Source organism: Vicugna pacos, chromosome 16 (genome assembly GCF_048564905.1).
Source record: "Vicugna pacos chromosome 16, VicPac4, whole genome shotgun sequence".
In the NCBI taxonomy this organism is placed as follows: domain Eukaryota; kingdom Metazoa; phylum Chordata; class Mammalia; order Artiodactyla; family Camelidae; genus Vicugna; species Vicugna pacos.
This window is the reverse complement of record NC_133002.1, coordinates 39,625,446-39,641,407: the sequence shown is the minus strand read 5'-3', so window position 1 is coordinate 39,641,407 and position 15,962 is coordinate 39,625,446. Positions and strand designations below refer to the sequence as shown.

General features: G+C 41.1%; 1 protein-coding gene across 1 annotated transcript in view; it reads right to left on the bottom strand.

Moving 5' to 3' along the window:
- MYO1D (myosin ID) overlaps positions 1–15,962 on the bottom strand; it is a 311,631-nt gene that overhangs the window by 115,886 nt on the left and 179,783 nt on the right. Inside the window, exon 20 of the mRNA XM_072938959.1 lies at positions 5,049–5,162. Within this exon, the coding sequence (XP_072795060.1) occupies positions 5,049–5,162 (114 nt within the window). The remainder of the gene's footprint in view (positions 1–5,048; positions 5,163–15,962) is intronic.

The following is a 15,962-nucleotide window of genomic DNA, read 5'->3' as shown; positions in this document are numbered from 1 at the left end:
CCCAGATATAAGATGAGTATGTTCTTGGGATCTGTTATACAGCACGGTGATTACAGCTAATAATTCTGTATTATATACTTAAAAGTTGCCGTGTGATCAGATTTTACATGGTCTCACCCCTAAAAATTTGTAATTATGTGATGTGGTGGAGATGGCATCTGATGTTAAAGTGGTAATCATACTGCAATAGATAAATGTATCAAATTGACACATTGTACACCTTACACATACACAATGTTATATGTCTGTTATATTTCAATAAGACTAGGGGAAAAACCCCCCACAATGTGTAACTACCACACACCTACCAGAATAGCTAAAATTCAAGACTGTCAGTATCTGGTGTTGGAGAGGAAACGGAGCAACAGGAACTTCCCAGTGTTGTTGGTGGGGGTGTAAACCAGTATTACTGCTTTGGAAAACTGGAATTATCTACTAAAACTGTACAGCAGTTTCACTCCTGGGTATTTGTCCCACAAAAATGTATGCATACAAACACCAAAAGATATGCACAAGAACAATTTTTAAAATCTTAAATATCCATCAACACAGGAATGGATAAACGAAACACCCATTCCTTCTGGTATATACCTGGTATATACTCATAAGGAAATACTATACAGCAATGAAAATGAGAGAACCAGAATTACACGAAATAATATGGAAGCTCTTGTGAACATAATGTTGAAAGATGTTAGCCACTATGCATGAAAATAGATTAAAAACAGTTTCACTGTACAGCACAGGGAACTATGTTCAATATCCTGTAATAAGCTTTAATGGAAAAGAATATGAAAATGAATATATATATATGTATATGCATGACTGGGACATTGTGCTGTACACCAGAAATGGACACATTGTAACTGACTGTACTTCAATTAAAAATAAATAAGTAAATATTTTAAAATATCCAAAAAAAACACAAAACTGCTGCATCAGCTGAGTTCTTATCCACGGTGGGCATCAGTTTAGCTCCTGCTTGACAAAGTCTGGGATCTTGGCAAGTGGAATGCGGGTAGGTGGAAAGAGTCCAAGGACCCAAGGATGCTGCATGAACATGGACTTTTTGAAGCACCGCTCTCCCACTGACTTCCTTCTCACTGGGAAAACCTAATCACCCACCCTAGTATTCAGTATGATCTGTGACCAAGGTCCAAACGTGACTTGGGCCTAAGGACAACACTCAAAAACTGTAGAAGGGGACTGACCATTTTTACCCAAAATGAACTGCAGTAATTATCCCACGCTATGCCAGGAAAAGTCAGGATAGACTGCGCATCGATTTGCAACTGCCTGACGAGGAGCTGAAGCTCCAACCTGGATCATGCAGAACTGGTTGCTATGGTGAGGCCTCATCGGAGACACTGTGTTCAGTATGTCTCTGCAGGATCAAACTCGAATGGCTTGTTGTTGGGTTGGCTGATTTAGACCTCAGCCTGGCCCATGTTGTCTGGCAAGAAAAGTGATTGTTAATAAGAAAACAAATAAAGAGAGATAAAGACTGAAAAGAATGGCAGTAACTTAGACCATCCAAGCACGGTGTTGCTGAGGGAGTCACAGAATAACGTGGTTCCTCAGAGCTGCCTTTAAACTGAAGAGTTTCCTGGGTGTCTATGAAATACCTTTCCCTTACTACCATGTGCATCTTAAAAAAATTTTTTTTTATTAATAAAGAAAATTTATTTTTATTTTTTTGAAGTATAGTCAGTTTACAATGTCGTGTCAATTTCCGGTGTACAGCATAATGTCTCAGTCATACATATACATACATGTGCATCCTTAATTAAAAACAAAATATTACTTGAGATAGTATTTGGTCCCATTGGGGCCCAGGGCAGGCCTCAAAATATGCCTCAATGGCACATTGATCATTTTGAATTCAAGATACTTAAAAAACAGCCAATGCAAGAGGGACACTTTGACCCCCCTCTCTGTCTCCCTGAAATCAGGAAAGAAACCTCCTATGTGAAAGGTATTCTGCCTGCACTGGGAGGTGGCAGGCAGTCACTATCGCCAGAGATGGGGAACCCAGGGCTGAGAAGCCTGTGTGGATAAACCTTGTTACCTCTTTACTGCCCAAGGCCAAACGTTACTTAAACTCCTTATAATTAAGCACCCAAACCTAAGTTTCTTTGTCCTGTCAGATCTTCCCAAACGCATTGTTTCTTTCTACAAAAAGACATAAAAGCTACCTGCTTTCAATCACTCTCTGAGCATCATTTTACGATCTTCCGCACACACAAAATCGAACTGGGTTTTCTCCTGTTAATGCGTCTTGTGTCAGTTGTACTACTGGTCCAGCCACAAGAACTCAAGAGGGACAGAGAGAAACTCCCCCTCCCCGATAGGCACAATCCGTTCCCTGGAGCCAGAGAAGCCCAGGGAATTCAAACAGGGGCCTAAGCAGGAGGAGAAACGAGACATGTGGGGATCCTCAGCTATGTGTGTTTATTGATCACTCTTTATTTCTGAAAACGTTCTAATCTGATTCTGAAACACAGCGGTCCCAGGATTCTTCTCCTTCCTGGAATAATTGATAACCTCGCGGAACTGAAGGGAAATTGGAGCTCATTCGCACATTAAGAGAGAAGGGAAAATGGAGGCCCATAAAGACAAGAGATTTCCTTTTCATTCCATTTCCTGCAATGATCCTCCTTTTTCCCACCATTTAAGTGTGGGTGCTCTTTTTTTTTTTTTTGTGGGTGCTCTTGAATCATCTGCCCGCTTCTCCCTTCAGACTCATAATTTCAGCCTTCGATTATGTGCGCATCTGCTCTAAAAGTTTTATCTTACGGGCTGAATCCTTCCCCCCCTTTACAGTATCAGACTTCCAGTTACCCGTGGAGGGTACATGTAACAAACTGCATCAATACCTGAAACTCGACGTGGTTAAAACTGAAATCATTCTCCTTCTTCCCCCGGCTGCCAGGTTCTTCCTCTTGGTTATTATTAGCCATGTCATTTTCAAAGGTTCCTTGTCTTAAATGTTGTTTTTGATTTCAAAATATTTCATACAAAAAGTGTGGAGAATAAAATAACAAGTATTCATGTCCCCATTAGCCAGACTTAATATTGGGTCATACTGGCCTCAGACTGAACAACATTTTTACAGACACGGCCGCAAGTCCCCCTGCCCCATTCAATCTGCTGCCTCCTAAGAGGTGACTCTCTCCTCAAAGCAGGCCCTGAGACAAAGACTGAGGAGCATCAGAACTGATCTGAGAGGTGCAGGGACACCAGCAAGGGTGTGAGGAGGTGGCTCAGGGAACGGAAGGCACCCCGAAGGGCCCATTATTAAGCAACTACCCCAGGGGGCAGCTGCAGCTCATCCCTACAGACAAGCTCCAGCAAATGGTGTAAAACACACCTCAGAATGATGGGGGCCAATGAGGGGCGGAGTTGGAGTGTTTATACCCCCACACCCACTCGTCATTTGGGTGGCTGGGGGGTGGTAGGTGGGGGTCTCCAGCGAGCACAGAGGGCTCTGGCAGCCTTTTGACAAAGAAAGGGAGCCTTCTGACAAAGACACTGGCTGCTGGAAGTTAGGCTGGTGTGCACCAGGACGGGAAGGGAAGGCAGAGCACTGATAGCATGTGTGACACGGTGCACCCATCCTACTGGCCTGGTTTTACCTTTATGCCAATTGTTAGACATGGTTCACTTCTGCATTACAGGACACAACTGATAACATTGATGATGATGATGATGACAATGGTGACGATAAACATACACCAGCCAACACAGACAAGGAAGGTAGTTTGGGAAAATAACTTCAGTTGAAAGACCTGTTTAACTATTTATGGAATTCATATTGTGTGCTTGATTGATCTCCCTTTAACAGAAAGTAAGGAAAAGGACTCAGACACTCTCTTTTAGACATTGACAAAACTTGATTTTTCTCCCTTATCCTTCATCTCCTACTTCGAGACTGCAGGGTTATTAGGCTTAAACTCTGATTGATACAGAAGATCACACGTCTTTGCTAAGAAGGCTACATGAGATCAAGAATATCTCAGAACGTCATTTTCTTCTTAGCTGCCACCCATCAGCCTTTCTGCTGAAAGGGAGAGGAGTGTGTCTGCGTGTGCGTGTGGGGTGGGGACTACGTGGTGGAGATGGATCCCAACCCCTCAACCCCCTCACAGGGTGACGAGCCTGCAGAGATGTTCTAAATTATTTAGCAAAGCCAGGAATAGTTTGCCTTCGATGTACCTCACAACCAACCGGACTCCTGATTTAACAAGATAAGAGTACAAAACAGTATGTTTCCAATTCCCTTTTGCAGAGGCCAAAAGGATTTAAAATAATTTTAAATGATACTCTTCATAGTTCCTATTATTGGACAAACACAGACCTCCCTCTTTAAGGACTAGCAGACAGAGAAAAATCCCCTGACACGTAAGAGCCAGTCATCCAGGAGGGTCATTCTGAAGAATCAGAGCAGGTGCTTGTAAAGCAGACCCCATAAAGCAGGAAAAAAAATAAAAAAAAAATCTATGGAGATTCGAGGAAACACCCACCAAATTTCGTATTTCAAATAAGGAATGATTACAGAACTTGAAAACCCCACAGAGAAGGGAACACCTAAGTGGGTTTAGATCAGAGGTGAACCATATTGGTGAAAAGTCTGGAAGCAAGCCTCCATTCTACATTTAAAAGAGAGATAATGTTTTCAGAAAGCAATTCTCGAGTGTTTTTCTACCTGATACCATTTCCACGTAAAAACATGTCTTATGAAAATAAATCAGAAAATACGCCTCGTGTCACAACATTTAAGCAGTGAGCAGGATTAGGAATAAAGAAAAGTCATGTAGAACTCAGAGTCCTACACTTTAAAAAAAAGGCTTTGTTGTTCCATTGGAGGCTCTGGATCCTCCTTCTAGAAAACAGTACTTTTGTATAAAACATGCAATTGGGATAGAATTTCAGGAATTCACAGGCTTCCTAAAGCCCCGACGGTTCTAGGGATCAGTCTGTTGACCCACTAGGGGTCCATGAACGCCAGGCTGAGAACCCCTCATTCAGAGAGAAGCAGAGGCACTTACATTGTACAGAGGGATGGTCTTCATCACTTTGTAATGCTTAGTGGGATCCATTTTATACAGGTGACGATCAGTGACAAAAATTGCTCGATCTTCCACCTTACTAAATCGATTCACCTGTAAGAAAACAAAACAGTAAACCATATTATTGCATCAAGAAGGAAATCAAACCGTCTGTCAGGAAAACATCCGGGGCAGAGGTGGCTGGCTGTGGAGCCAGGCTATTGGATGCAACAGGGAGCTAGAAAGAGTAGATGTTTCCAGATCTGTGGAATGTTACAATGTAAACTGCACAATTTTACAATTTAACAGGGGAAAAAACCAAGAAAATTGGAAAGGACTAAACAGAATTAAAGGACTAAAAACATATAACCCAGACATAATAAAGAAAGTGAAAAGGGTTCAACCCACAGAAGAGGAGAAAATTCATGCAAATCATATATCTGAAAAGGGATTTTTATCCAAAACATATGAAGAGTAGAAGGTATGTTATACCTGGAGTATATAATTCAATAATAAAAAGACAATTTTTTTAAATGGGTAAAGAATTTGAAGAGACATTTCTCCAGAGGAGGATACACAAACGGCTATAAAGAAACACTGAAAAGATGCCTGACTTCATTAGCCATCAGGAAAATGTAAAGTCAGAACCGCAGTGAGATACCACTTCACACCCACTAGGGTGACAATAATTAACAAAGACAGATAGTAACACGTTGGCCAGGATGTGGAGCAATTGGAACCCTCATCACTACTGGTGGGGATCTAACGTGATGCAGTGGCTTCGGAAAACAGTCTGGCAGCTCCTTAAACGGTTAAACATAGAATTACCACATGGCTCAGAAACTCCACTCCTAAGCATATACCCAAGGGAACTGGAAATACATCCACACGAAAATCTGCGCCTGAATGTTCACAGCAGCCTTAATCGTAACAGCTAAGAAGCAGAAACAACCCAAATGTGCACCAACTGACGAATGAACAAATAAAACGTGATCTATCCATACAATGGAATATAATTCGGCCATAAAAAGAACGCAGCGTTGAGACAGGCTACAACACGGATGAACCCTGAAGAGACCATGCCAAGAAAAAGCAGCCAGGCACAAAGGACCATATGTTGTATGACTCCATTTACATGAAATGGCCAGAACAAGCAAATCTATAGAAACAGAGCACAGATTAGTGGTTTCTTGGGGCTGGGGGAGATACGAGGTTTGGGGGAATGATAGCTAAGGGGGTGTGGGGTTTGTTTTTGGGTTAATGAAAATGTTCAACTGATTGTGGTGAAGGATATACAACTCTTAACTACACGAAAAAGCCACTACATTGTATACTTTAAAGTGAGAAATTGTATGTTAAGTGAATTTTATCTCAATAAAGCTGTTAAAAAAAAAGTTATCTCTATTTGAAACAATTCATTCTGTCCCTTTCCTCGTGCACTGGGCAGGTGTATTTCAGATTAAATTCCCTGAAGTATGTCGTTAAATCTACATGTTCTACATGACATCTACTTGCACCAAATGACGTGAGTCAGACGGAGAAAGACAAACACTGTGTGATGTCACTTATATGTAGAATCTAAAATAAGACAACCAACCAGTGAATCTAACAGAAAAGAAGCAGACCCAGATATAGAGAACAAACTAATGGTTACCAGTGGGGAAAGGAAGTGGGGCGGCGCTGTGCAAGGGTGGAGGTTACGAGGCACAAACGATCAGGTATAAAATAAGCTACAAGGATATACTATACAACATGGGGGATAGAGCCAATCTTTTATAGTAACTATAAATGGAGTATAACCTTCAAAAATTGTGAATCACTACAATGTACACCTGTAACATACGTAATTAAAAAAGACCCCATGTTTGAACGTGGGTAGTGCCTTCCTATTGCCTAGAGAGTAAATAATTGTCTGATCATCACTTCTGCTCATTAAAAAGAACGCACCATGTGAGAAGGCAGTAAGGGCCCCACGTGGAACGGATTCAAGCAGAGGCTGAGTGGACATGTGATGTAGGTGTGGGTAGAACAGGCAGAGTCTGAGGGTCTCCAAGGCCCCCTGCCACTCAGATTCCACCGTTCTTTTACCCGCCTTTCAAGAGTTCTCCTATCTGCCACTAGTCTTCTTATTTAACTTTATTTCTTCACGGCCCCTGGCTCCCTTCTGACAGCTTTCCTTTCTCTTAAATGTTTATGATTTTCTCCTCCCTTTTCCTCTTAAAAAATTTTTTTTTTTACTTAAAAAAATCTTTTTTTGGTGGGGGGAGGGAGGTAATTGTGTGTGTGTGTGTGTATATAGTTTTTTCTTTAATGGAGGCACTGGGGATTGTACCCAGGACCCCATGCATGCTAAGCACACGCATTACCACTGAGCTCTACCCTCCCCAACCTTTTCCTCTTTATCCGTGTCTATTTCAAGACAACACTCAAATTGTCAGTCTGCTATAAAACCTCTTCAATTCCTCCAGTGAAAAAAAGAACAATCACTCTTTTCTCTGAATTTCTACAACATGGTTGTAGAATCAATACATAGGATTTACAAAGAATTGAGCATGAAACAAAAAATTAACACTGAAACCAAAAAGCACAGGTTTTTTCTTTGAAAGCAGGATATGTGAGGACAGGAGGAACTACTGGCTGAAGTGTTTCTGCTAATGGAAAACACTGGGCGTGTCATCACTCTTTGCTTGGAAAGAATGACAGGAAGGAAGGCTGGCTGATGCTGATAAAAGCAAGACAATTCAGTTACATCTATCCTTGGTCTCTGGGCGAAGTGGAGTTACCATTTACATATCTCCTACTAAAAGGGCAGAAGGTTTCACTTAATAATTGAAAAGTTTTAGTGAATTTTAAGGACAGTTGACTTGTTTCTTTTAGAAATTTATCTTATTTTCTAATTGAAGTGTAGTCAGTAACTTCAGTTGACTTGTATCTTGTAGACCATGGATGCTTGGTTATTAAAAAAATACATACTTGCTACAATAGTTACGTGGAATGCTGTGCTTTTTAAACTTTCAGTTGAAGCTATGTTTGGCAAAAGAGGTTGATTTTACTTACTAATCCTGTGATCATTAATCTACTGACTGTATCTTGCTAATCTGGCTCTAATGACCTGAGCCAATATCAAAGGTTGTACAGACTGCCTTAAAATTAGAAGTCTATCCAAAAGCTGCTCTCCTTGTCAAACAGCTACAAATAAGTTACCAAAACAGTTATAAATAAGACTAACAAATTTACTTCAACACAAAGTAAAAAATCTTACATACAACTGTATGATTTCTTGTTTTCAGTGAAGGTTAAGAAAGAGCAAAACGCATCTGCGGTAAAAGAAATCAGAGCAATGGTTGCCTTTGGTGGTGGTGGTGGGGTTCTGGCTGGGAAGGGGGCCGCAGGAGCGTCCTAGGGTGATGGGAACATCCTCTATCTTGATGAGGTTGTGATTTACACATGTGTGTGCGCTAGTCAAAACTCACTGAATCATATACTTCAGACCTGTGCACTTCACTTGCACATAAGTTACGCCTCAATACAAATGCGAGAACAATGTGGAACCTCAGCTCTCCAGGGCAGGTTTTTACTGATTGCCTATTATTTCACGGACAGTGAGTCTCTCTTCCAGCCTGCCTGGAAGTTCCTTGAGGGTAAGGTTTTTAAGGTGCCTGTTCTCATGTACCTGACAGCCCCCTGTGCAGAAGTGGGCAACCTGTAGTGTTTACTACACCCTTGCTGATCAGTGGGCTTCGAGAGCGCTTTGAATCCCACAGGACAATTTCAAGAAGTCTTCTTCCCCACATGAGCCAATCCGTGTTGACAACGGGAACTGTCAGACAGGAAACCAGACGGAAGATGGCCGCAGCACACTGGGGAGGCTGCATTATGTAAGGAAAACACTTCCCAAGTGGCAAAGGGAAGCACGCTTGCTCAAGAGCTTCAGTCCCCGTGGCCCAAGTTGGGTCGTGGAGAAAGTTTATGTCTGCACTGAAAAAAGAGCAACTGCGGACTTTGTGATTTTTTATTTCTGAGGCTGGAAACCGTTTAATTAGTCAGCTATCTTTGTAATAAAAAGCTCTCTCACGTCACAGGCACTGTATAAGCACCCGGGTTGCTGATTTGGAACTTTTTATTCTCCTTGTTGGAAATGTTGATACTTACTTGTACATTTTCTTTTATCTCACAAAGTCTCTTCTCCATGTGTTAATTTTATTTTTCCCTTTGGAGTCTAAGTTTCTGGAGGGCAAGATTTTTACACCAGCCATCACGACTAGATTGCCCACAGAATGCTGATGGGCGGGATGAACTGTTCTGAGCGGATTCGAGCCTGTATTTGCAATGATGTACTACTGGGTAGTAGCCACCCACAGAAGATCTCTTGTAGACTCACAATTTCATTGAGAAATGTATCCTTCTAGAATTATAAATCTAGAAGTGGGATTGAACTTATTTTTTCCTACATTTAAAAATCCAGCACATGACTTCAATTAATTAAAAAAAATTACATTGGTAGAGCAATTACTCAAATTAAATAGTTTGATAATTTTTTCCCCCTAAATTTACAATGTGCATTTTCAAGCACTTTATAAACTGCTAATGATATACAAGGAAGCCCATTGTTGCAAGAATCTGAAACTAGTAGATGGGGTTGAGATAGACAATAAACAAGTAAGTGAACGTAATTTCACATAAAGATAGATATAATATAGATAAATATAAATATAATTTCATATAAAGGAAACAAAACTAGATAATGGCCTTGGGAGAAAAGGTACATGTGTGTGATTCTGTTGAGTGCTACTTTGCTATAGAGTCAGAGAATGCCCACATTTGCAGGTGAATCTTTTCCTAACAGACAGAATGAACCACAGGATTAATCTTGTAAATAAGTAGTTAATGATTCACTAATCAGACGCTTCAGTTTTAGACTTGGGTAATAGCGATACCTGAGTACCACGCACTAAAAATTTCCAAACAACTCCTGTGTCATATTTCTCAGTGACTGGAAAGAAAAGGAAAGGAAAACAAAGCAAAGCAACAGAACCCACTAAGACCCCTCTCCCTAGCAGACTGTAATAGAAAAGAACAAATCTGACTGCATACTAGAACTGTTCCTTTGGCTTTAACCCTGTGCCCTGTCTTCCAGGCTAGGCTCTGCACCTTTTATAAAAGAATGTTGCCTTTAGCCTGAAATATACAGGAGAGCCTATTCTCAAGGCTTTGACCTTTAAAGATATTAGCTCTTTTGCACTTACATAAAGATAACAAGTTGCAGAATAGAAAATAACATTTGTTTTGTTGGAGGTTTTCCAGGGGCAGGTGACCTGACCCACGTGGACAGCTTCCTACACCAAGAAGTTTGCAACAACCAACCACAACTCCCCCCTCTTTTTAGTATAAAAGGAGCCTGTATTCTGACTTGGGGAAGATGGTTCTCCAAGACATTAAGTCTATCATCTTCTCGGTTTGCTGGCTTTCTGAATAAAGTCGCTATTCCTTGCCCCAACACCTCATCTCTTGATTTATTGGCCTGTCGTGCGGCGAGCAGAACGAGTTTGGACTCGGTGACAAATTAGAAGGCAGAGCTGTGACACAGCTAACTAAATTAGGACAGTAGGGTAGGATCCAGTGGGACATACTGCTATATAGGTGGGGCACAGCAAACTAAAATTCAAGTTTCAGTTTGCTTTTTATTGTCTCCTCCCTTTTGCCTTAAAGTTTTAGAAATCAGTCAATCCTCTAAACATGTCCTTCATAAACCAAAGCAGATTTTCCAGCCTTCAACTCGACAGAAACGGTGTTTGTAATAACTGCTCTTGGTAGTAACTGTTTACTTGACATGGCAGCGGTTTTTGCCATAAAAGAGAACTGGCACTTGTCAGAGGACCTGAAACAAGGTGGCTGTGGAGCTCCTCCATCAGCGTTTTTCTAGGTTGTTTTGCACAACCCCTGGCTCACACGGTGCTTGGTGAAAGACAGGGTTCCAGGCCAGGCTGGTTTGAGAAACGCTGCAAATCACAGCCACCCCTGCGGCATTCAGAGCCCACGGATACATTAAAGGCTTATAGAATTCTGCACTTAAAGAGCATGTTTAACTGCTGAACCTAGCCTTTCCCAAATACATTTATTTATGGTACCCTTGGGGGAAAAAAACCTAATAATCAACAGAACACTGGTTTGTGAAAACCCCCTTGGAGAACACTCATCGTTTGTATCCACCGTAGAGTATGGAAAACAGAGAACATCTAAGATGGAATCTGAATCATACACAAAAGTAGGAATCTGAATCATACATAAAAGCAGGACTCTCATCTTTTGTGAAATCAGACTGAGAGACGTATGAGTGTGTTGCAAAAGAATGTGGAAGAGAAAAACTTGCTGCGTAATTTCATGAGGTCACACAAGATTCAACACAAAACAGGCCATGGGGCTAAGGTGGAGAGCACGGCCCTTCTGACAATACGCCCACGAGTAGTTCGTCTAGAAACCCGCAAACAAACCCCTCAAAGCGGCAATTACATTGAAGCCCTGTGTAGAAATGTTACATCCTTTTTAATGTATAAATGTAATTTCTAAAGAGAACAGGTGGTACATCTTCACCTTGAGGTTTAGCAACCCACCTCATCTTGAAAGCATGAATCAAGCGACTGGGAAGGACATGATGTAACAAAGGAAAAGCTTTGAGTTGCATAACTTAGCCAAAGCGAAATGGCAAAGGAAAATGTTTTACATACGTACGTGAATTTGTAAATTCAAACTTAATGAAAGCAGCTGTGGCACAGGAACCCCATTTTCCTTCCGCTTAAATTCACAGTCATAGAAAAACTAAATCAGAGACTCAGTGTTAGCTGAGATCTCATCTCACTCCTTCTCTTACCCAAGCTACCGCCCTCAACCAGGGAGCAATCCCTGCCAGGGCGCTCCTGCCTGGACACGTCTGGGGGCTGTCTGTGGGTTTTGTCAGCTCCACAGCCGGCCAGAGGGCAAGTCTCCCTGGAGCCAGACCAGGAGAAAACACAGCGTGAGGGTAACTATGGGCCAAGTCTCCCACCTCAGAGAACGTTTTATAAATGTAGCCAGTGGCAAGTGGCTGCTTCAAAAACAACCAAAGCATAAAGAAGAGGGTTTTGTTAATTTGTTTTGCTTTACTGAAATCGTATCAAGTTTACCTTGGTACACCCTTGGGGATTGAAACATTTTTAAAGACGGTATTACCTAAGCTGTAGTGTGAAGAAACCTACTGCATTATTTTGCATTGAACTTAGAAATACAGAAGCATGACAAAGATTTTTTCAGTTTTTATCTAGTTTTTACCCCAGGGAGAGCCATGCTGTCAGACATCAAATTGTTATCCCTGGAAAACAGAAGCAGAGATGCCAGGCTTTTCCATAGCAGACGACATGATTCTCAAACCCGTCCAGCTCTCTTTGATCAATTGTTCAGATGACTAATTTGACTCCCCAGGTAGCATCTCAGAGAGCAGACGTGAGAATTCACCACAATGGTACGTTCCTTTGTCAAATTCAAAAACTGGCATCATGGCTTACACTGTTTTGTGTGGGTGTGTGACTCTGGTTAGCAAAAGTCCTTTCTTGATTGATCGACTCTAGGTATATGTGCAAAATAGAGTTACTGGATTAGGAGTTCAGAATTAGACTCTACATTATGGTGACTACCCCAAGACACTGCCAGCAAGCTTTCCTTGGTGTCATTTATTTCATTCTAAGTTTAAAACGAGCTGCTCTCTATTTTGTTAAAAAGTCTTTATTATATTGAGTTGGTATCTTTTTTCTTAGAACATTTATTTGAACACTAACACCCACTAAACAATAATTCCCTGCTGCTCCCTGACCCCAGCCCCTGGTAATCAGTATTCTACTTTCTGTTTCTATTAATTTGACTATTCTCGGTATTTCATATAAATGGAATCACACGATATTTGTCCTTCTGTGTCTTACTACATAGATAGTATCGTCAAGGTTGTAGCACGTATTTCATTCCTTTTTATGGCTGAATAGTATTCCATTGTAAGGCTACACATGTTCGTTGTCCACCTACCAATGGACATTCGGGTTGTTTCCACCTTTAACTACTGTGAAGAATGCCACTGGGAACACTGCAGGGCAGTCAATTATCTTTCAAAGAGATTTAAGTGGTAAGAAAAATATTACTCGATAGCTCCCATTTCCCTTGCTCTTCATTCTCTGGTGTATTATGTTCATATTTCCTTCTACCTGAAGGATTTCCTTTAACATTTCCTGTGAGTTCATATCTTCAGATGTGTCTGAAAAGATCTTTATTTCACTTTGGTTTTTGAAATATACGTTTGTTGGGTATAGAGTTTTAGGTCAAGTTTTTTTTTTTTCCTTTCTGTAATAAAGTTTTAAAGTTAGTGCCCCACTGTTCTCATCTGCACTGTTTCTGATAAGAAATCTGATGCATCCTCATCCTTTTCCTGTGTCTTTTTCCTCTTTATCACCGGCTTTAAGCAATGTGATCATGTTGTGTCTTGGTACAGTTTTCTTCAAGATTTTAGTTATTGAGGCTTGCTGAGTTTTCAGGAGTCTATGAGTTTACAGTGTTCATCAAATTTGGAAAATTTTCATCCATTATTTTTTCAAGTATTTAAAAAATATCCCCTTCTCTTTTCTCCTGTAAGGGACTCCACATGCCCTTGTATCAGGCCATTTGAGGTTGGCTCACAGCATCCTAATATTCTGTTTGTTTTTTTGGAGGGGCATTATTTTCCCCTTCTCTGTGTATTTCACTCTGGATAATTTTATTGCTATATCTTTAGTTTATTATTTGTTAAGTTTACTATTCATCTGCAAATATCTAAATTGCTGTTAATCCCGTGAAGAGAATTTTTTAAACATCAGACAAATAGCGTATTATCTCTGTTCATTACATAGCCTAACAACTGTTTCAGTGACCTTGTCTGTTAATTCTACAATCGATGTCAGTTCTGGATCAGTCCAAACGATTGATTTTTCTCCTCATTGTAGGCTGTAGCTTCCTGCTGTTTTGTATGCTTGGTGATTTGTGATTGGATGCCACGCACTCTGAACTTCACCTTCCAGGTGCTCAGGATTTTGTTTTCCTATAAATACTTTTGGGCTTTGTTCTGGGACACTGTTAGGTTACTTGGAAACAGCTTGATTCTTTTGGGTGATTTGTTAGGTAGGATTGGAGCAGTGGTTAGTCAGGGCCAATTATTCCCCATCACTGAGGCCAAAATTCTAGTCAGGACTCTACCCAATGGCTCATGAATCATGAGGCTTTCCAGTCTGGCTGGAGGGAACAGGCACTTCTTGCAGCCCCGTGTGAGTTCCGGGTATCATCATCTGTAGTCCTCTGGGCGGTTTCCTCACATGCGTGTGCAGAACAGTCCTCAGCTGAACACCTGACGTGGACCCTCTGAGGGTCCCTGGAGTTCTTTTCTCTCTGTGCAGCTCTGTCCTCTGTGGGACTCTGCTCCGCCGACTCCAGCTGCCTTGGTATCTCCCAGCTCACAGCTCTGTCTTGTCAACTGGGCAGCCTACTGAGTTCTGCCTTGGCCGCCCCGGCCCATTTCTCTCTCAAGGAAGTAAACTGAGTAACTGTAGGGCTCGCTTCCTTTGCTTCTCACACCTCTGGGTTCACCGTCCTTCCTTGCTTGATGTGCACTGTCTTGAAAACCACTGTTTCATATATTTTGTTCTTCTTTTTTTTTACATCTTTATCCTTCTTTCATGCATTTCAGTAGATATGTTGTGTCCTATTATGTCCACACATGATTATTTATTAATCCAATCATATACTGATGGAGATTCATGTCTTTTCCCTCCAGTTTTCTGACTGTTACAATGTACAAAACTATCTATGTATCTATCTCTGGATATGTGTATATCTACTGCAGGATAAATCCTGAGTTGTAGAATTCCTAGATAAAGTGGTCTGGGCATTTTAAATTTTGATAGGTACTGCATGCAAGTCCACTCAGAAGGACTGTATCTTACACTCCTACCAGTACTAATTCCTTAAACCCTTGCAAACACTGGTTGTTATCAGCATTTTCAAGTTTGCCAAATTTACAGTTGAAAAACAATATTTCATTATTTTGATCTAAATAATACTGCAATTATGCACTTTTTAAAGATTTGAAACAAAGCACCTCTAAAATCACCTAAACCTGGGCCTTTGTTATGACATAATTTTTTGATAATTTTCTTAATTCCTCCTTTGGATATTGGCATATTATGTCAGTATCTCTTCTGGGGTCAATCTAGACATATTTTTCTTAAATTCATCCATTTCATTAATCCTTAAATTGCTTTTTACGTCATCTTGCAAAGCACTCTTGTATAATTATTTCAATTTCCCCTCTGTGTTTTGAACACACGTTTTAGGGTTTTAAAAACCAGCTTTCTCCCTTTCCTTCCACTTTCCAGCTTCCAGCTTTCCACTCGCTCAACTGCTCCAACCCCCTAGGTAAGTAACAATCCTCACATGTCCTGCTTCAGAGAAGCGAATATATTCATAGCACATAACTCCATCAGCCCCCGCTTCCAAGTCTCACCGTGTCCTTCTCCCTTTTCTAAACTACATTCTTCCTCCTGTTCCCCTGTTTTTTAAAAATACTAATAAAACATGTATAAAAAGTACTGAATGACCATTAACTACAAGGCAGACTAATACATGCTATGAAAGATACACACAGTAAAATACAAGCCCCTGACGTCAGAGAGGTTCCCCTTCTCCTGTTTTAAAAAGAGATGGTTACCAAAAATATTGACTTCCCTAATTAGGCTTTACAGCCTAACCCTGAGGTCGCAGTCAGCTCAGCCATTCCATCGGTGCCACACCCCACAGGGAGAACTCACTGGTGACACGGCCGGGGCGCACCTGGTGTTATGTTTTCCCGGGGCCGCAGCCACGTCAGTT